The sequence below is a fragment of the Aquarana catesbeiana genome, linkage group LG11, assembly GCF_042186555.1.
Source record: "Aquarana catesbeiana isolate 2022-GZ linkage group LG11, ASM4218655v1, whole genome shotgun sequence".
Lineage (NCBI taxonomy): Eukaryota > Metazoa > Chordata > Amphibia > Anura > Ranidae > Aquarana > Aquarana catesbeiana.
Genome location: NC_133334.1, coordinates 283,511,248 through 283,533,488, shown reverse-complemented (window position 1 = coordinate 283,533,488; position 22,241 = coordinate 283,511,248). Strand labels below are relative to the sequence as shown.

Sequence of the window (22,241 nt, the reverse complement as noted above, 5' to 3'; positions counted from 1 at the left end):
ACCCGTGCTGTCCCAGTGTCCCCACCAACCAGTGCTCTGCTGTCCCAGTGTCCCCACCAACCAGTGCTGTCCCAGTGTCCCCACCAACCAGTGCTGTCGTAGTGTCCCCACCAACCAGTGCTGTCCCAGTGTCCCCACCAACCAGTGCTGTCCCAGTGTCCCCACCAACCAGTGCTGTCCCAGTGCCCCCACCAACCAGTGCTGTCCCAGTGCCCCCACCAACCAGTGCTGTCCCAGTGCCCCCACCAACCAGTGCTGTCCCAGTGTCCCCACCAACCAGTACTGTCCTAGTGTCTCCACCAACCCGTGCTGTCCCAGTGTCCCCACCCAACCAGTGCTGTCCCAGTGTCCCCACCAACCCGTGCTGTCCCAGTGTCCCCACCAACCAGTACTGTCCTAGTGTCCCCACCAACCCGTGCTGTCCCAGTGTCCCCACCAACCAGTGCTCTGCTGTCCCAGTGTCCCCACCAACCAGTGCTGTCGTAGTGTCCCCACCAACCAGTGCTGTCCCAGTGCCCCCACCAACCAGTGCTGTCCCAGTGTCCCCACCAACCAGTACTGTCCCAGTGTCCCCACCAACCAGTGCTGTCCTAGTGTCCCCACCAACCAGTGCTGTCCCAGTGCCCCCACCAACCAGTGCTGTCCCAGTGTCCCCACCAACCAGTACTGTCCCAGTGTCTCCACCAACCAGTGCTGTCCTAGTGTCCCCACCAACCAGTGCTGTCCCAGTGTCCCCACCAACCAGTACTGTCCCAGTGTCTCCACCAACCAGTGCTGTCCTAGTGTCTCCACCAACCAGTGCTGTCTCAGTGTCCCCACCAACCAGTGCTGTCCCAGTGTCCCCACCAACCAGTGCTGTCCCAGTGTCCCCACCAACCAGTGCTGTCATAGTGTCCCCACCAACCAGTGCTGTCCCAGTGTCCCCACCAACCAGTGCTGTCCCAGTGTCCCCACCAACCAGTGTTGTCGTAGTGTCCCCACCAACCAGTGCTGTCCCAGTATCCCCACCAACCAGTGCTGTCCCAGTGTCCCCACCAACCAGTGCTGTCATAGTGTCCCCACCAACCAGTGCTGTCCCAGTGTCCCCACCAACCAGTGCTGTCCCAGTGTCCCCACCAACCAGTGCTGTCCCAGTGTCCCCACCAACCAGTGCTGTCATAGTGTCCCTATGATAAAACAATGGACAACCCTGGATGGACATTTACAAAAGCAGATCTGCAAATGAGTGTTCCTGATAATGTGTACAGGAATCATTGGGCTGGCTTCTACATAGTGACAGGTGTTCTATAAAGTGTAATAAGTGTGCTGCATTACTGCAGGGACATCCATCTTACGTGTGAGGTGGGTCCAGTCAGGGGTTAAAACCCGCAAAGAGATCCAAAACCCGCAGGGAAAACTAGAACAATGAATAAAAAAAAAAGAAAAAGTCTAAATGGGACTCCTCAGGGGCTGGGCTCCGGAGAACTGAGTTACCACCCCTTGGTCCTCCCCCTCAGACCTGCCCACTTTTTCAAAGTGAGTAAAGTAGCCCCTAATGTGTGAAAATGACCAAAGATGACTAAAATATGACACAACACAAAATGTCATTTTTAAAATCTTTATTTTATATAGACAACTTTCTTTTATACAAAAATAAGATGGATGATAAACACATCGAATATCTGGAGCTTTCACTATAATGTCTGTAGATGTAGATCTAGATACAGGGCAGAGTTCCTCCAGGCAGAAATATCATAGACATGGAAGACACCTCTGACAGAGAAGAAGACAATGATCTCAGGAGATGAAGGGTTAAAGCATTTATACATGAGATGTAGATGTCCCACCAAGGTTCTGAGGAGGCAATTATAAGCTGAGGAACCCCTGAGGAGCACCACCAGCATACAGACGAGCGGATTTTTCAATAGGAACCGGGTCCGGCGGAGTTCTGATGTAAAGATTTGAAACATGTTCCAAATCTAAAGTCTGTCAGATTTTCAACCAAAAAAGTCCGCTGCAGGTCTGATGAAGCCCACACACGATCGAAATGTCCGCCGGACCAGTCCGGTCAAATTGTCCGCTCGTGTGTACGCGGCATTAGGGACAAATAAGCAGACTGTAAGTCCTGACATCCCTGACTACCTGCTGGGAACTCAGATCAGAAAAGGAGAAGTAGCTGGAGGCATCAGTGGCGCCCCCTGTATTGATTTCAGTGCATTGCAGAGCGGATTCTGTCCAATACTGATGGAGGGTTATGAGGGGAGAGTTCCTTCTTATTATGGGAAGCTGCCATCCAGGAACATGGACATGGACAAGCAAGTGTGCCCGAGTACCGACTCAGAGCACGCTCACTCTCTGCTTCAGCAGCTGAGAATAGCCGTGTCACATGATGAAGGGTCACATGATGAAGGGTCACATGATGAACGGTCACATGATGAAGGGTCACATGATGAACGGTCACATGATGAAGGGTCACATGATGAACGGTCACATGATGAACGGTCACATGATGAAGGGTCACATGATGAATGGTCACATGATGAACGGTCACATGATGAATGGTCACATGATAAACGGTCACATGATAAACGGTCACATGATGAACGGTCACATGATGAATGGTCACATGATAAACGGTCACATGATGAACGGTCACATGATGAAGGGTCACATGATGAACGGTCACACGAGGTTTAGTGTTGGAGCTCTTGCCGTGGTGTATCAGAAAAGAGAAGGAATCCTTTACAATGGATTTCTCTGGTGGAATGTTCATATCACACTGACTATACGCTGCAATCAGGTCCTTAAAGGACCAATAAATGAAGAGGCAACAACATTTTTAATGGTGTGTTTGGAAACTGAATGCAGAGGAGCCTATCGATCGACATTTGCAGCCATTTTTCACTTCCCGATGGTAACCCACTAATATGGGGTTCCTGAAGAGGAACATAAATTCTCCCTCTATATGATTCCATCCATTTCATTCACATCTCTGACTCTGTGAACGTTTTTATATGAAGCACTTTGTGAATGTAGGGCCACTTTACCGATTGTCTGGTGGAAGGATTTCGGGGTGACAGGTCTGCTTTAAAGGGGGCGATCTATAGAAAACGACAATAATAATCAACGCATTTCCTGCAGCAAGGAAGGCCGCGTGTGAAGTCCCCATGAGGACGACTCGGTCAGCACTAAGCCGCAGTCCTGGGAAATGAAGAAGTGATGGTCCTCCATACTGGCTATGTACACAGTGCTATGGGATGGCGGCACTGACAGTTCCTGAAGGGTTACAGTGTGCAGATAAGTCCTCGTCTCCTCCGTACATGTCGGCCAGCTTGGTGAGGCCCCCAGTCATTCAGAGCGCTGTAATCCTGATCCCCACCAGAGCTGGAGGAGTGCAGGGAGCTGAGAGAGGCGGCTTCCGACCCGCTACCTTCATAGTCCAACATTAGTAGTGAATTGTATGGAGAGGGGGGGATGGGTCCATGCGGTCATTTTTTACATTCTTTTTATTGTATCTGACAATTACAAAAGGAAAAAAAACGTCAATCATCCAGACAGAAATCTTGTGAGCTGATAACTTCCTGTACTCTCTGCCTCTGCACTGTTATCAGCTACATTGTTCCCTGCTAACTCTGAGAACTACAAAACACCTCCCCTGTTATTGAGATGAGAGGGGGTGTAAAGAAGTCCTGACACACTCCCTGTCCTATGAAGGGTTAACATTTTTTTCTCCTGGGTTCAGATACACTTTAAGGTGGATCACATAATCCGTACACTTCTACAACACTCAGGTCTATTTCACAAAGCTCTCACACAAGGGGGAGGGGTTTGTATTAGCCATGTGACTTTTATTTGAAATCTCATTGGAATTTGATACAAACAGAAGAAGGATCCTTATCCGGCATTAGGTTTGTGATTTCAGCATTTTGTGTCGGTTCTCTTGCAGTCTCTGTGAATGTGGATCTCCATTTATATAGAGGATGCAGCATTCACACCGCACAGCGGGAGCGCACCCCTCAGGGACATAATCCCTACTCTTTAGCTCTGCCTGATTGGATACAATTCTCAGTTGTTTAGTTTATATGGTTTTTGGTAAATCTAAAGGAAAATTGTACATGAACATTGAACATGTATAGCCAGCCTAACACATGGCGGGCCCCTCCTCCGTCTGGTCTGGGATGTGATAGGAAACCCAACACCAGGCTGTACTGCTTCTCCATGCACTGTACACTTCTACAGATGAAGCTGAAAGTACGACTACTTACCTCCTCAATCAAGGTTCCAATCTCATCGGGATTGGCTGGTCTTGGCCCGGACGGAGGAGTTGGTGTTGTGAAGACATCATCATAAATGACCTCAGGGCGGGCATCAAGACCACGGTGAAGCTGGCCAAGTTCTAAACCCTGGGGGGGTAAAAATAAAGTTTAGTTACGGTTCTTTAAGAAAATGCAAGAAAACTTTTTTCCCTTCTGTAAATGGCCTGATAATTACACTGAGCTGAAAGTTAAAATTAGGCTTACAGAAAGAATGGCTGATCTAAATATTGATGGGGAGGAAGAGCAGAGAGAGAGCTCTGGATGGGTGTCCCAGGGGTAAGGGCAAGAAGTGTCCCCGGGGAAGGGCAGGAAGTGTCCCCGGGGTAAGGGCAGGAAGTGTCCCCGGGGAAGGGCAGGAAGTGTCCCCGGGGTGAGGGCAGGAAGTGTCCCTGGGGAAGGGCAGGAAGTGTCCCCGGGGTGAGGGCAGGAAGTGTCCCCGGGGTGAGGGCAGGAAGTGTCCCCGGGGTGAGGGCAGGAAGTGTCCTGGGGTAAGGGCAGGAAGTGTCCCCGGGGTAAGGGCAGGAAGTGTCCTGGGGTAAGGGCAGGAAGTGTCCTGGGGGAAGGGCAGGAAGTGTCCCCGGGGTAAGGGCAGGAAGTGTCCTGGGGGAAGGGCAGGAAGTGTCCCCGGGGTAAGGGCAGGAAGTGTCCTGGGGGAAGGGCAGGAAGTGTCCCCGGGGTAAGGGCAGGAAGTGTCCTGGGGTAAGGGGAGGAAGTGTCCTGGGGTAACAGCAGGAAGTGTCCTGGGGTAAGGGCAGGAAGTGTCCTGGGGTAAGGGGAGGAAGTGTCCTGGGGTAACAGCAGGAAGTGTCCTGGGGTAAGGGCAGGAAGTGTCCTGGGGTAAGGGCAGGAAGTGTCCTGGGGTAAGGGCAGGAAGTGTCCTGGGGTAAGGGGAGGAAGTGTCCTGGGGTAACAGCAGGAAGTGTCCCACATCGCTGGATCGGATTGGGCTCAGGTGAGAAAAAGGAAAGGGGGAGGGGACTGGGAGGAGCTAGAAGGTTTTTTTACCTTAATGCATAGACTGCAAAACCCCAAGACTCGGAGTTATCATCTGATAGAAGTGGTTGTAATCCTCAGACATGAAATCTGAACAAAGCACATCCCTCTATAGTGTGTACTTATCTCAGTCCAGAGCACTAAGTGTCATTTCTGTCTGCTGCCTCCTTCCTCTGATATCTGCATGATGAGTCACTTTTGAGGAGTTTTCCTGACACACAGAGATAAAAAGGTGACAGGGGAGGGAGCTCCAGCACACAGCCTGTGATTGACAGCCTCAGCTCTGTTCCTGTGTGCTGTGTGAAAGGTGGTGTGTCCCTTCCCTCCAATCAGCACTCAGAGCTCTCCTCACTGAGCTCTGCAGAGTGTAGCTCCCCGCCCCCTGCTTTCCAGAAGCTCAGACAAGCTGTATAAATTCTGCACTTTGAATGGTTATAGAGAAGAGAAGACTGCAGGTAAACAAGTACAACTTATGTGGGAGGATTTGTTTCCTCTCTGTGTATCACCGGAGGCCGGTCACCACACTGGGGATTTGGGGGGTTTACAGACACTTTAAATCAACTAAACACGTTCTAAGTGCTTCAAAACAAAAAGTTTTCAATGTCTTATGGAATGTTTTCTTTATAAAAGCAGCCGCAGCCTGACTAGAAAACACCATCATCTGCCAGCAGCTGCAGAATGGGACCCCTGGTCTCTTTGTAGAAGCAGCGGCCTCTCTGCTGAGCTCCAACACACCCCTTGCTGAGTCAGACTTACAGCTTTGCAAACAGCAAAGCTCCTGCTCTCTGCTGATTGGAGAGCCCTGGTTAGGATTCAGCAGGGGGCGTGTCAGACATCTGCACAGAGAGCCCACTGCTTCTGCACATAGAGTTAGGGGTCCTTCTCTGCAGTTTGCTGCCACAGGAGAGGCTTTTCTACTCAGGCTGTGGCTGCTTCTCAAAGAAAACAAACGATAAAACTTCTAACATTCACTTCCAATGTATCGGTGATCTGGAAGGTGATTTATGGTAAAAGTTCAATTGGCCTTTAACCATTTGTGGACACGAAGCATGCTGGACACACCCAGATATACTAAAATTAATACCAGCGCCTCCTGGCCCTTTAAGAGGTTAATAATGCCAGGAGGGGGGGTGGGGCTTAAGAGCATGTGACCGCTATGATTGGCTGTCAGGGCAGTCACATGATCCAAAAACACAGTTACCGGTGTCTTGCCGAATAAGTTCCTTCGGCGGATAGGTTCCCCCCTGTACTGCGCAGGCGCAGCGCCTGCGCAGTACATACTACTGTCGGCCGCCGGAGATAGCCGAAGCTCAAACTCTTCAATCAGCTGTACACGGCGCCTGCGCTCTGGGTCCAGGTTCCTTCCCCACCATCCAAGTGGACCTAGAGGGGGAATCTAAAAGTGCCGAGCGCAGCGAGGTCGTGCCCGAAGCATGGCGAGCGAAGCGAGGGGCCCGACTACAGGCGCCGTGTACAGCTGATTTTCAGCTGTTCCGCTTCGGCTATTTCCGCCGGCTTCTACTGCGCATGCGCAGTAGAGGGGGGAACTAATCCGCCGAGCGGAACTTTCTCGGCAGAACATCGGCACCTAACCACACGCAGCGATCAGGAGCTTGTGGTTAGGCGCAGGTAACTGTGCTGGGAGCGCGCACCGCGCATGCGCTCAGCACGACTTTATGGACAGCAATTCACGTAAATATGTGACCCCTCTGCTCCAATAAATAGGCGCCCCTCCCCCCCAGGACCCCAACCATTTGTGTCACATGGGGGGGCAAGAGATTAAATAAAATGTATTCCTATTCATCCTAATTAACCCTTCCCGTCCAAATCATCTCCACCTTCATTCACTCCTTGTCCAGAATCTTCCTGTTGATGTTTTTTATTTCCATTTTTGTAAATATTAATATTTATTTGTTTTTGTTAATTTTGTTTTCATCTCACATCAGAAAACAAATGAAAACATTTTTTAAAAATCTTTCATTGAAATAACTGCAGTGATTTCCACCAGAAATATCATTTTTGTTGCATTTTAAAATAAAATCTTTTTCTGATAGTAACACAAAGGGGGTTATTTACTAAAGGAAAATCCACTGTGCAGTACAAGTAAAGTCGCTGGAGATCCGAGGGGGACATGCAAGGAAAATAAAAAAACAGCATTTTATCCTGTATACGATTGGATGATAAAATCAGCAGAGCTTCCCCTCATTTCAGAGCTTCCCCTCAGATTTAGAGCGACTGAGCTTCACAGAGCGCTTGTAGTGCAAAGTGGATTTTCCTTTCATAAATAACCCCCTTTTGTTTTTTATTTTATCTAATACTGATCAAAATTGAGCTTTTTTCTTTCTTACTGTTTTTTATTAGCCACTAAAAAGCTTTTTTTGCGGACCGCTATCAGGACCGTTCGCACTGATCTGCGCCCCCCTCCGGCCGCGGCCGCCTGCGCAGTGTTTCGGGCACCAGAGTGGTGCAGTAGGGGGCGGTGTGATTTTTTTTTTGCATCACATTGCTCTCCTTTTTTTTTTAACAAACTTTATTTGAAGTGCACAGACAGACACTTCATTCCTATCACTGCAGAGAAGCGGAGTGCGTGGAGCGTCTGACATGCGGGAGCAGAATGGGGCGATATTATATCTGCAGATCGTGTGAATGGGCCCTCAGGAGAAGGAAAGACGTGTCTGTTCTAAACAACAACGTCTGTTACTTTGTAATCTTATGTAATGAGGATGTTATTGCTGAATAATTGGGGGGAGGGGGGCAGAAATAAACAGATAATAGAAGATGAATAAACAAGAAGTAAACATTTGGTCGGACCCATAGGGGGGGGGGGGGATGAAATGGTTAAACACGGCACCGCCAGGAATCTGCCGTAGACCTCCAGAGATTTGCCAGTTAAAGAGGAAATTCAGCAATAAACCCGAATGTGTCGTACCTGATCCTCATCCTCACCGCCTTCTTGTTGACGCGTTTTGTCTTCAGGAGGCAGAAGTGGCTTCTTCATAAACAGCAGAAGCAGCAATATCAGTACTATGGGGGAGAAATGTACAAGGATTACAAATCTATAGATAACTGGGGGGAAAATGTTTATATAATAATCTTTATTTTAGTCAGCATTGTGAGAGAACAAATCAAAGGTAAAAAAATCTATCAAGCTACATACTGAGACCATAGGACCACCTTCACCTATGCCATGTCTGCTCCTGGCTTCCCCCCTGGGGGTCCCCGAGTCCGTCTTCTCCCCCCTGGGGGTCCCTGAGTCTGTCTTCTCCCCCATGGGGGTCCCTGAGTCCGTCTTCTCCCCCCTGGGGGTCCCCGAGTCCATCTTCTCCCCCCTGGGGGTCCCCGAGTCCATCTTCTCCCCTCTGGGGGTCCCCGAGTCCGTCTTCTCCCCCTGGGGGTCCCCGAGTCTGTCTTCTCCCCCTGGGGGTCCCCGAGTCCGTCTTCTCCCCCCTGGGGGTCCCCTATCCGTCTTCTCCCCCCTGGGGGTCCCCGAGTCCGTCTTCTCCCCCCTGGGGGGTCCCCAAGTCTGTCTTCTCCCCCCTGGGGGTCCCCGAGTCCGTCTTCTCCCCCCTGGGGGTCCCCGAGTCCATCTTCTCCCCTCTGGGGGTCCCCGAGTCCGTCTTCTCCCCCCTGGGGGTCCCCGAGTCCGTCTTCTCCCCCCTGGGGGTCCCCGAGTCCGTCTTCTCCCCCCTGGGGGTCCCCGAGTCCGTCTTCTCCCCCCTGGGGGTCCCCGAGTCCGTCTTCTCCCCCCTCAGCTCCCCATACTCTGGCTGCTGCCGTCCATTTGGGGGTTCAGTGATGGAGACTCTGGTTTCATTCATTGGTAAGTATTGGGACGTTTGGCTCCGGCCCATTCTGCCATTGTTCTTACATTACCTCTCTGACACATCTTTTTGTCTGTTTAGATACATCTCATCCGCATCCACCCCTGATGAGCGAGCAATGATCTGACGAAACGCGCCTCGGGTTTTCTGATGCGTGAATTTGTATATACTGCATTGTACAAAGTTTGTATCAACTATTCTCTTCATTATGTGCAAATCCATTGGCTGAGCTAATATGCCATATTATCCATGTATGTACATTCATTTTAATAAACATTTATACTGCTATTACTCTTGTTACTTAGTGGCGAACTCTGACCACCTCATTTATAGCCTCATTATAGTCTCTCTTTTTTTACATATGTATATAGGGATGGAGATGTATCACTGGTGACCGCAGGCCTTTTATTATATGACTTCAGATCACCTTTCTTTGCAAACTTTCTGCAAGTCTGCTGCAAGTTCTGGTTCAGTTATGTTGTGTAATAGTCCTCCCACCACAAGGGGGCACTGTGGCTGAATCTTTCATGCTGTAGTCTTGCAGAGCTCTTGCTGTAGACTCACCACTGCAACTTTGCTCTTGCCAGAGACTTGCCATGCAAATTTGCTACAAATTGGAAAAGCGTCACCTAGAACTTGTGCTTCAAGTGCTCTGCAAGTGTGAGACTTACCAGGGAAGATGTGCAGCAAGTTACCAAGACTTACAATTCAACACATCCTCGCTATCTGGGTGTAATGTACTCTTCTATAAAGTCCCCTTATTACATGAAGGACTAAAACACACCTAAAGGGGAAGTTCACCTTTAGGGAAAAATAATAAATTCATTGTTTTGCAGGAAAAATTTTTAATTTATTTATTTTTCAGATAAAAGCCTGCAAAGCCTTGCATGGATGGCGGGTGCAATGTCAGCCTCCTGCACGAGTCCTCCAGCTTTCTGCCTGAACCTCCATACAGGTTCTCAGAAGGGTAGAGGGAGTGTGACTGCACTGATCATGTTACACCCAGAGGTGTTCACCCCCAAAGCTCAAACACAGCGTGTGCATGTGTATATATATATATACTGATGATGTCATTAGAGCAGAGACTGGTGTCAGTTGTTTTTATTTTTTTATTTTTTACTATTTTTTTAGGAGCCCCATTAGGGGGCTTTTGTAAAATATTAGGAGTCTAAACTGGGGGAATCTGTGCCACGCAGGGTGATTAGGGTGTACCCAGGCACACCTGGCACACCCTGTGCGCACACCTATGGTTACACCCTAAATTCAAACAACATGTTTTAAAAGGTGAACCTTAAATCCTAAAAAAAAAAAGTGTTTTTGGCAAATATAAAATACTGCATGTGGATAATTTAGGTTGCAGAATTTCCTTTACAAGCCTGATCATTGCAGAGCTCAGCTATAGATATACCGTACCTGAGGGGTCCCTCTAGAAGCTGGAAATCACTGTAATAGACATGACTACTAAACCTCTACTACACCCCTACTACACCCCTACTACACCTCTATTATACCTCTACTACATCATTACTACACCTCTACTATACCTCTACTACATCATTACTACACCTCTACTATACCTCTACTACACCTCTACTACACCTCTACTATACCTCTACTACACCTCTACTACACCTCTACTATACCTCTACTACACCTCTACTACACCTCTACTATACCTCTACTACACCTCTACTACACCTCTACTATACCTCTACTACACCTCTACTACACCTCTACTATACCTCTACTACACCTCTACTACACCTCTACTATACCTCTACTACACCTCTACTACACCTCTACTATACCTCTACTACACCTCTACTACACCTCTACTATACCTCTACTACACCTCTACTACACCTCTACTATACCTCTACTACATCATTACTACACCTCTACTACACCTCTACTATACCTCTACTACACCTCTACTACATCATCACTACACCGCCAATACTACACCATTGATCTCCATTAGCTTCTGTGCCAAGTGGCTCCCCTGCTGCATTTAGAACACAGGAGGTCTCCCGCACAGCACAGACACCATTAAAAGATCTCTTTACATTTTCTCAATGAAAGCAAACCATGCTCTGATTGGACAAGGTGAAGAGCATAACGCCCCTCCTCTTGATTTGCAGGTACATTGGTCCAAGACATTTCATGTAGTAATGTCCATACCTGGAAGTCACTCCAGAACCTTCTCAGTGTAAAAGGTGCAGTTTTTCCAGAGATCTGGATTTCTCCCATAATTACATAGTAGGTGAGGTTGACAAAAGTCCATCAAGTCCAACCTATGTGTGTGATTATGTGTCATATTACATTATATATCCTGTATGTTGTGTGATTATATGTCATATTACATTATATATCCTGTATGTTGTGTGATTATATGTCATATTACATTATATATCCTGTATGTTGTGTGATTATATGTCATATTACATTATATATCCTGTATGTTGTGTGATTATATGTCATATTACATTATATATCTCTGTATGTTGTGTGATTATATGTCATATTACATTATATATCTCTGTATGTTGTGTGATTATATGTCATATTACATTATATATCTCTGTATGTTGTGTGATTATATGTCATATTACATTATATATCTCTGTATGTTGTGTGATTATATGTCATATTACATTATATATCTCTGTATGTTGTGTGATTATATGTCATATTACATTATATATCTCTGTATGTTGTGTGATTATATGTCATATTACATTATATATCTCTGTATGTTGTGTGATTATATGTCATATTACATTATATATCTCTGTATGTTGTGTGATTATATGTCATATTACATTATATATCTCTGTATGTTGTGTGATTATATGTCATATTACATTATATATCTCTGTATGTTGTGTGATTATATGTCATATTACATTATATATCTCTGTATGTTGTGTGATTATATGTCATATTACATTATATATCTCTGTATGTTGTGTGATTATATGTCATATTACATTATATATCTCTGTATGTTGTGTGATTATATGTCATATTACATTATATATCTCTGTATGTTGTGTGATTATGTGTCATATTACATTATATATCCTGTATGTTGTGTGATTATATGTCATATTACATTATATATCCTGTATGTTGTGTGATTATATGTCATATTACATTATATATCTCTGTATGTTGTGTGATTATATGTCATATTACATTATATATCTCTGTATGTTGTGTGATTATATGTCAGTATTACATTATATATCTCTGTATGTTGTGTGATTATATGTCATATTACATTATATATCTCTGTATGTTGTGTGATTATATGTCATATTACATTATATATCTCTGTATGTTGTGTGATTATATGTCATATTACATTATATATCTCTGTATGTTGTGTGATTATGTGTCATATTACATTATATATCCTGTATGTTGTGTGATTATATGTCATATTACATTATATATCCTGTATGTTGTGTGATTATATGTCATATTACATTATATATCTCTGTATGTTGTGTGATTATATGTCAGTATTACATTATATATCTCTGTATGTTGTGTGATTATATGTCATATTACATTATATATCTCTGTATGTTGTGTGATTATATGTCATATTACATTATATATCTCTGTATGTTGTGTGATTATATGTCATATTACATTATATATCTCTGTATGTTGTGTGATTATATGTCATATTACATTATATATCTCTGTATGTTGTGTGATTATATGTCATATTACATTATATATCCTGTATGTTGTGTGATTATATGTCATATTACATTATATATCTCTGTATGTTGTGTGATTATATGTCATATTACATTATATATCTCTGTATGTTGTGTGATTATATGTCAGTATTACATTATATATCTCTGTATGTTGTGTGATTATATGTCATATTACATTATATATCTCTGTATGTTGTGTGATTATATGTCATATTACATTATATATCTCTGTATGTTGTGTGATTATATGTCATATTACATTATATATCTCTGTATGTTGTGTGATTATATGTCATATTACATTATATATCTCTGTATGTTGTGTGATTATATGTCATATTACATTATATATCTCTGTATGTTGTGTGATTATATGTCATATTACATTATATATCTCTGTATGTTGTGTGATTATATGTCATATTACATTATATATCTCTGTATGTTGTGTGATTATGTGTCATATTACATTATATATCCTGTATGTTGTGTGATTATATGTCATATTACATTATATATCCTGTATGTTGTGTGATTATATGTCATATTACATTATATATCCTGTATGTTGTGTGATTATATGTCATATTACATTATATATCTCTGTATGTTGTGTGATTATATGTCATATTACATTATATATCTCTGTATGTTGTGTGATTATATGTCATATTACATTATATATCTCTGTATGTTGTGTGATTATATGTCATATTACATTATATATCTCTGTATGTTGTGTGATTATATGTCATATTACATTATATATCTCTGTATGTTGTGTGATTATGTGTCATATTACATTATATATCCTGTATGTTGTGTGATTATATGTCATATTACATTATATATCCTGTATGTTGTGTGATTATATGTCATATTACATTATATATCTCTGTATGTTGTGTGATTATATGTCAGTATTACATTATATATCTCTGTATGTTGTGTGATTATATGTCATATTACATTATATATCCTGTATGTTGTGTGATTATATGTCATATTACATTATATATCTCTGTATGTTGTGTGATTATATGTCATATTACATTATATATCTCTGTATGTTGTGTGATTATATATCATATTACATTATATATCCTGTATGTTGTGTGATTATATGTCATATTACATTATATATCCCTGTATGTTGTGTGATTATATGTCATATTACATTATATATCTCTGTATGTTGTGTGATTATATGTCATATTACATTATATATCTCTGTATGTTGTGTGATTATATGTCATATTACATTATATATCTCTGTATGTTGTGTGATTATATGTCATATTACATTATATATCTCTGTATGTTGTGTGATTATATGTCATATTACATTATATATCTCTGTATGTTGTGTGATTATATGTCATATTACATTATATATCTCTGTATGTTGTGTGATTATATGTCATATTACATTATATATCCTGTATGTTGTGTGATTATATGTCATATTACATTATATATCTCTGTATGTTGTGTGATTATATGTCATATTACATTATATATCTCTGTATGTTGTGTGATTATATGTCATATTACATTATATATCTCTGTATGTTGTGTGATTATATGTCATATTACATTATATATCTCTGTATGTTGTGTGATTATATGTCATATTACATTATATATCTCTGTATGTTGTGTGATTATATGTCATATTACATTATATATCCTGTATGTTGTGTGATTATATGTCATATTACATTATATATCTCTGTATGTTGTGTGATTATATGTCATATTACATTATATATCCTGTATGTTGTGTGATTATATGTCATATTACATTATATATCTCTGTATGTTGTGTGATTATATGTCATATTACATTATATATCTCTGTATGTTGTGTGATTATATGTCATATTACATTATATATCTCTGTATGTTGTGTGATTATATGTCATATTACATTATATATCTCTGTATGTTGTGTGATTATATGTCATATTACATTATATATCTCTGTATGTTGTGTGATTATATGTCATATTACATTATATATCTCTGTATGTTGTGTGATTATGTGTCATATTACATTATATATCCTGTATGTTGTGTGATTATATGTCATATTACATTATATATCCTGTATGTTGTGTGATTATATGTCATATTACATTATATATCCTGTATGTTGTGTGATTATATGTCATATTACATTATATATCTCTGTATGTTGTGTGATTATATGTCATATTACATTATATATCTCTGTATGTTGTGTGATTATATGTCATATTACATTATATATCTCTGTATGTTGTGTGATTATATGTCATATTACATTATATATCTCTGTATGTTGTGTGATTATATGTCATATTACATTATATATCTCTGTATGTTGTGTGATTATGTGTCATATTACATTATATATCCTGTATGTTGTGTGATTATATGTCATATTACATTATATATCCTGTATGTTGTGTGATTATATGTCATATTACATTATATATCTCTGTATGTTGTGTGATTATATGTCAGTATTACATTATATATCTCTGTATGTTGTGTGATTATATGTCATATTACATTATATATCCTGTATGTTGTGTGATTATATGTCATATTACATTATATATCTCTGTATGTTGTGTGATTATATGTCATATTACATTATATATCTCTGTATGTTGTGTGATTATATATCATATTACATTATATATCCTGTATGTTGTGTGATTATATGTCATATTACATTATATATCCCTGTATGTTGTGTGATTATATGTCATATTACATTATATATCTCTGTATGTTGTGTGATTATATGTCATATTACATTATATATCTCTGTATGTTGTGTGATTATATGTCATATTACATTATATATCTCTGTATGTTGTGTGATTATATGTCATATTACATTATATATCTCTGTATGTTGTGTGATTATATGTCATATTACATTATATATCTCTGTATGTTGTGTGATTATATGTCATATTACATTATATATCTCTGTATGTTGTGTGATTATATGTCATATTACATTATATATCCTGTATGTTGTGTGATTATATGTCATATTACATTATATATCTCTGTATGTTGTGTGATTATATGTCATATTACATTATATATCTCTGTATGTTGTGTGATTATATGTCATATTACATTATATATCTCTGTATGTTGTGTGATTATATGTCATATTACATTATATATCTCTGTATGTTGTGTGATTATATGTCATATTACATTATATATCTCTGTATGTTGTGTGATTATATGTCATATTACATTATATATCCTGTATGTTGTGTGATTATATGTCATATTACATTATATATCTCTGTATGTTGTGTGATTATATGTCATATTACATTATATATCCTGTATGTTGTGTGATTATATGTCATATTACATTATATATCTCTGTATGTTGTGTGATTATATGTCATATTACATTATATATCTCTGTATGTTGTGTGATTATATGTCATATTACATTATATATCTCTGTATGTTGTGTGATTATATGTCATATTACATTATATATCTCTGTATGTTGTGTGATTATATGTCATATTACATTATATATCTCTGTATGTTGTGTGATTATATGTCATATTACATTATATATCTCTGTATGTTGTGTGATTATATGTCATATTACATTATATATCTCTGTATGTTGTGTGATTATATGTCATATTACATTATATATCTCTGTATGTTGTGTGATTATATGTCATATTACATTATATATCTCTGTATGTTGCCGTCATTCAGGTGATTATCTAATAGTTTCTTGAAGCTATCAATGCTCCCCGCTGAGACCACCGCCTGTGGAAGGGAATTCCACATCCTTCCCGCTCTTACAGTAAAGAACCCTCTATGTAGTTTAAGGTTAAACCTCTTTTCTTCTCATTTAAACTCTCTTCTGCAAAAAAGTTTTATCCCTATTGTGGGGTCACCAGTCCGGTATTTATATATTGTGGGGTCACCAGTCCGGTATTTATATATTGTGGGGTCACCAGTCCGGTATTTATATATTGTGGGGTCACCAGTCCGGTATTTATATATTGTGGGGTCACCAGTCCGGTATTTATATATTGTGGGGTCACCAGTCCGGTATTTATATATTGTGGGGTCACCAGTCCGGTATTTGTATATTGTGGGGTCACCAGTCCGGTATTTATATATTGTGGGGTCACCAGTCCGGTATTTATATATTGAGGGGTCACCAGTCCGGTATTTATATATTGTGGGGTCACCAGTCCGGTATTTATATATTGTGGGGTCACAAGTCCGGTATTTATATATTGTGGGGTCACCAGTCCGGTATTTGTATATTGTGGGGTCACCAGTCCGGTATTTGTATATTGTGGGGTCACCAGTCCGGTATTTATATATTGTGGGGTCACCAGTCCGGTATTTATATATTGTGGGGTCACCAGTCCGGTATTTATATATTGTGGGGTCACCAGTCCGGTATTTATATATTGTGGGGTCACCAGTCCGGTATTTGTATATTGTGGGGTCACCAGTCCGGTATTTGTATATTGTGGGGTCACCAGTCCGGTATTTGTATATTGTGGGGTCACCAGTCCGGTATTTATATATTGTGGGGTCACCAGTCCGGTATTTATATATTGTGGGGTCACCAGTACGGTATTTATATATTGTGGGGTCACCAGTCCGGTATTTATATAATGAAATCATATCCCCTCTCAAGCGTCTCTTCTCCAGAGAGAATAAGTTCAGAGCTCACAACCTTTCCTCATAACTAAGATCCTCCAGACCCTTTATTAGCTTTGTTGCCCTTCTTTGTACTCGCTCCATTTCCAGTACATCCTTCCTGAGGACTGGTGCCCAGAACTGGACAGCATACTCCAGGTGCGGCCGGACCAGAGTCTTGTAGAGCGGGAGAATTATCGTTTTATCTCTGGAGTTGATCCCCTTTTTAATGCCAATATTCTGTTTGCTTTGTTAGCAGCAGCTTGGCATTGCATGTCATTGCTGAGCCTATCATCTACTAGGACCCCCAGGTCCTTTTCCATCCTAGATCCCCCCAGAGGTTCTCCCCCCAGTGTATAGATTGCATTCAGATTTTTACCACCCAAATACATTATTTTACATTTTTCTACATTGAACCTCATTTGCCATGTAGTCGCCCCTCCCCCATTAATTTGTTCAGATCTTCTTGCAAGGTTTCCACATCCTGCGGAGAAGTTATTGCCCTGCTTAGCTTAGTATCGTCTGCAAATACAGAGATTGAACTGTTTATCCCATCCTCCAGATCGTTTATGAACAAATTAAATAGGATTGGTCCCAGCACAGAACCCTGGGGACCCCACTACCCACCCCTGACCATTCTGAGTACTCCCCATTTATCACCACCCTCTGAACTCGCCCTTGTAGCCAGTTTTCAATCCATGTACTCACCCTATGGTCCATGCCAACGCACCTTATTTTGTACAGTAAACGTTTATGGGGAACTGTGTCAAATGCTTTTGTAAAATCCAGATACACCACGTCTACGGGCCTTCCTTTATCTAGATGGCAACTCACCTCCTCATAGAAGGTTAATAGATTGGTTTGGCAAGAACGATTCTTCATGAATCCATGCTGATTACTGCTAATGATATCATTCTTATTACTAAAATCTTGTATATAGTCCCTTATCATCCCCTCCAAGAGTTTACATACTATTGATGTTAGGCTAACTGATCTGTAATTCCCAGGGATGTATTTTGGGCCCTTTTTAAATATTGGTGCTACATTGGCTTTTCTCCAATCAGCTGGTACCATTCCAGTCAGTAGACTGTCAGTACATATATACATCTCCCACTGTCAGTAAAACTCCAATGTGGATCCATGCAGCTACAGTATATTACCCCCCCATCCCCCCCCCCCTCGTCTGGGTCTGGGGCAAATGCTGCTTCAGGCTGGATTCAGTCCTGCTTGTCACATGATTACAGTATGGTGACCAGGCGTCCCCAGATCAAGTCTGTCCCCGGTTTTGTCCCCAGATTGGATTTGAACAGGGGCGGGGGTAATTTCAAAGACAGTTGGTGCAGAATAAAAAATAAAAATATTATGAATTACACATGCTCTGCTTCAGTATATCACAGTACATGTTGGCATTCATGGTCCCCTCAATGATCTGTAGCCCCCCAGTGCCGGCAGCACTCATACAGCCCCAGACCATGACACTCCCACCACCATGCTTGACTGTAGACAAGACACACTTGTCTTTGTCCTCCTCACCTGGTTGCCCCCACACACGCTTGTCACCATCTGAACCAAATACGTTTATCTTGGTCTCATCAGACCACAGGACATGGTTCCAGTAATCCATGTCCTTAGTCTGCTTGTCTTCAGCAAACTGTTTGCAGGCTTTCTTGTGCATCATCTTTAGAAGAGGCTTTCTTCTGGGATGACAGCCATGCAGACCAATTTGATGCAGTGTGCGGTGTATGGTCTGAGCACTGACAGGCTGACCCCCCCACCCCTACAACCTCTGCAGCAATGCTGGCAGCACTCATACGTCTATTTCCCAAAGACAACCTCTGGATATGACGCTGAGCACGTGACCTCAACTTCTTTGGTGGACCATGGCGAGGCCTGTTCTGAGTGGAACCTGTCCTGTTATACCGCTGTATGGTCTTGGCCACCGTGCTGCAGCTCAGTTTCAGGGTCTTGGCAATCTTCTTATAGCCTAGATCATCTTTATGTAGAGCAACTATTCTTTATTTCAGATCCTCAGAGAGTTCTTTGCCATGAGGTGCCATGTTGTACTTCCAGTGACCAGTATGAGAGAGTGAGAGCGATAACACCAAATTTAACACACCTGCTCCCCATTCACACCTGAGACCTTGTAACACTAACGAGTCACATGACACCGGGGAGGGAAAATGGCTAATTGGGCCCAATTTGGAGATTTTCACTTAGGGGTGTACTGACTTTTGTTGCCAGCGGTTTAGACATTAATGGCTGTGTGTTGAGTTATTTTGAGAGGACAGTAAATTTACACTGTTATACAAGCTGTACACTCACTACTTTACATTGTAGACAAGTGTCATTTCTTCAGTGTTGTCACATGAAAAGATAGAAGAAAAGATTTACACAAATGTCACTGAGGGGTGTACTTACTTTTGTCAGTAACTTATATACCTGATCCTGCATTTCTGGGTATTGGAGCTGTTTAACGCGTCCAGCAGTCTCAATGTCCACCAGCACCCGCCGATCGTTCTGTACACAGGCAGAATGGCGGTCTGTCTATGTAAACAAGGCAGATCGCCTTTCTGTCAGTATGGAAGACAATGATCCTGTGTTCCTGAATCAAGGACAGGAATCTATGCCTTCCTTTAGTAAAAGACCCTCCCCCCACAGTGAGAAAACACTTGCTGGCACATATTTAACCCTATTAGTACAGTGACAGTGCATATTTTTAGCACTGATCACTGTATTGGTGTCACTGGTTCCCACAAGGTGTCAAAAGTGTCAGTTAGTGTCAGATTTGTCCACCGCAAAGTCGCAGTCACGCTATAAGCCGCTGATCACCAACATTATTAGTAAAAATAAATATATCCCGGGATTTCATTTTAAAATCTAGTCACATGATTACAGGGACTTGTTCCTCTGACCTCTGGTAATGGAGAAGATCAGATTTCTGGCTTCCTTTCCCAAGTGATCAGGTGACCGGTTGCCGTCACACATGTGGGCAGCACTGATGGGAGCCTGGAGCAGCATTTCCCCAGGAAGGGGGAGGATTGCAGAAAATATTCCAGGAAGACTGTTCCTTGGTCCTATGTGAATATCTATGTCCAGCAGATGAAGGGAATGTTCAGGCCGTGTGAGCCGCCCCTCCCCCTCCCCCGAGCACTAATACTACTTACTGAGAAGATAAAATAAATATAAATTAAAGTATAGGGAGTGGCGCTGTGTTAAGAGTATAAAAATTAGCAGAAATTACACGTGTATAAATAAAAAGGTAAAGGTAAAAAATGTGAAAAAATTTTTTTTTTTTTTTTTTTTGGTATGATCCAAAAAATGACTTACAAAGAAAGAAATTATATATATCCTTGTGTTAGTGGAAAACACCTTAATCAGGTGAAAATTTGTATTATATGTGCAAAGAATCGCAAATATCAAGCAGCATCACTAAATACCATAAATATATCTTCACACAAATAAATATAAAGTGATAAAGTGACAAAAAAACAATAAATGTCCAAAAACAATAATTGTCCAAAAAAATGTAAATGTGTAATGATTTATAAGCAATAAAAAATAATTAATAATGTATCCAAATCGCAGCTGAAAAACGCAAAGCCATATATTGTTTGGTGCAAAAAAAGTTCATAGTAATTGTGCAAAAAAATCTCCTTAGGTGATAAAGTGCCGTGCTGTAACAACTGGTGATCCCCCCAATGTGGTTGCACTCACCGGAGCGCTCCACCCCTGCAGGGGTACGAGCGGGTAATGTTGGTCCTCTCACTCCACTCCTATAGGTGTCAGTCTCCTTCCACGCATCCCATTACCAAAACGCAGCTGTATACACTGAGAGGTGGGGACTTCCTGTCCCTTGGTATTAGAAAACCCACTGGATATCCGCTTTCCAAGGCCTAGATGCTGAGAGCGGCTCCCCTTGTGGCTGAGCGCAGTATAGCCCTGAAGTTGGCACAGAGGGTATAATGAGTCAGAGCCAGGAGAAGATCTTCGGCTCTCCCTGAGTTCCTGAACCTGCACCTGTTTCCTGTGGTCTCGCTGTGACCCAGATTTTTCCTTGGTTTACCCTGATCTTCTCCTGGCTCTGACTCATTATACCCTCTGTGCCAACTTCAGGGCTATACTGCGCTCAGCCACAAGGGGAGCCGCTCTCAGCATCTAGGCCTTGGAAAGCGGATATCCAGTGGGTTTTCTAATACCAAGGGACAGGAAGTCCCCACCTCTCAGTGTATACAGCTGCCTTTTGGTAATGGGATGCGTGGAAGGAGACTGACACCTATAGGAGTGGAGTGAGAGGACCAACATTACCCGCTCGTACCCCTGCAGGGGTGGAGCGCTCCGGTGAGTGCAACCACATTGGGGGGATCACCAGTTGTTACAGCACGGCACTTTATCACCTAAGGAGATTTTTTTGCACAATTACTATGAACTTTTTTTGCACCAAACAATATATGGCTTTGTGTTTTTCAGCTGCGATTTGGATACATTATTAATTATTTTTTATTGCTTATAAATCATTACACATTTACATTTTTTTGGACAATTATTGTTTTTGGACATTTATTGTTTTTTTGGCACTTTATCACTTTATATTTTTGTGTGAAGATATATTTTTGGTATTTATTGATGTTACTTGATATTTGCAAAATTGTTTTTGGCACTTTATCACTTTATATTTATTTGTGTGAAGA

General features: G+C 41.7%; 2 protein-coding genes across 2 annotated transcripts in view; both read right to left on the bottom strand.

Annotated features, from left to right (window-relative positions):
* LOC141112875 (blastomere cadherin-like) overlaps positions 1-22,241 on the bottom strand; it is a gene marked incomplete in the record, with an annotated part of 136,747 nt that overhangs the window by 25,431 nt on the left and 89,075 nt on the right.
* LOC141112873 (cadherin-1-like) overlaps positions 1,587-22,241 on the bottom strand; it is a 65,849-nt gene continuing 45,194 nt past the window's right edge. The window contains exons 14-16 of the mRNA XM_073605976.1: positions 8,218-8,312; positions 4,245-4,382; positions 1,587-3,494 (exon numbers count right to left, since the gene is read on the bottom strand). Coding sequence (XP_073462077.1) covers positions 3,486-3,494; positions 4,245-4,382; positions 8,218-8,312 — 242 coding nt within the window. The 3' untranslated portion in view covers positions 1,587-3,485. The remainder of the gene's footprint in view (positions 3,495-4,244; positions 4,383-8,217; positions 8,313-22,241) is intronic.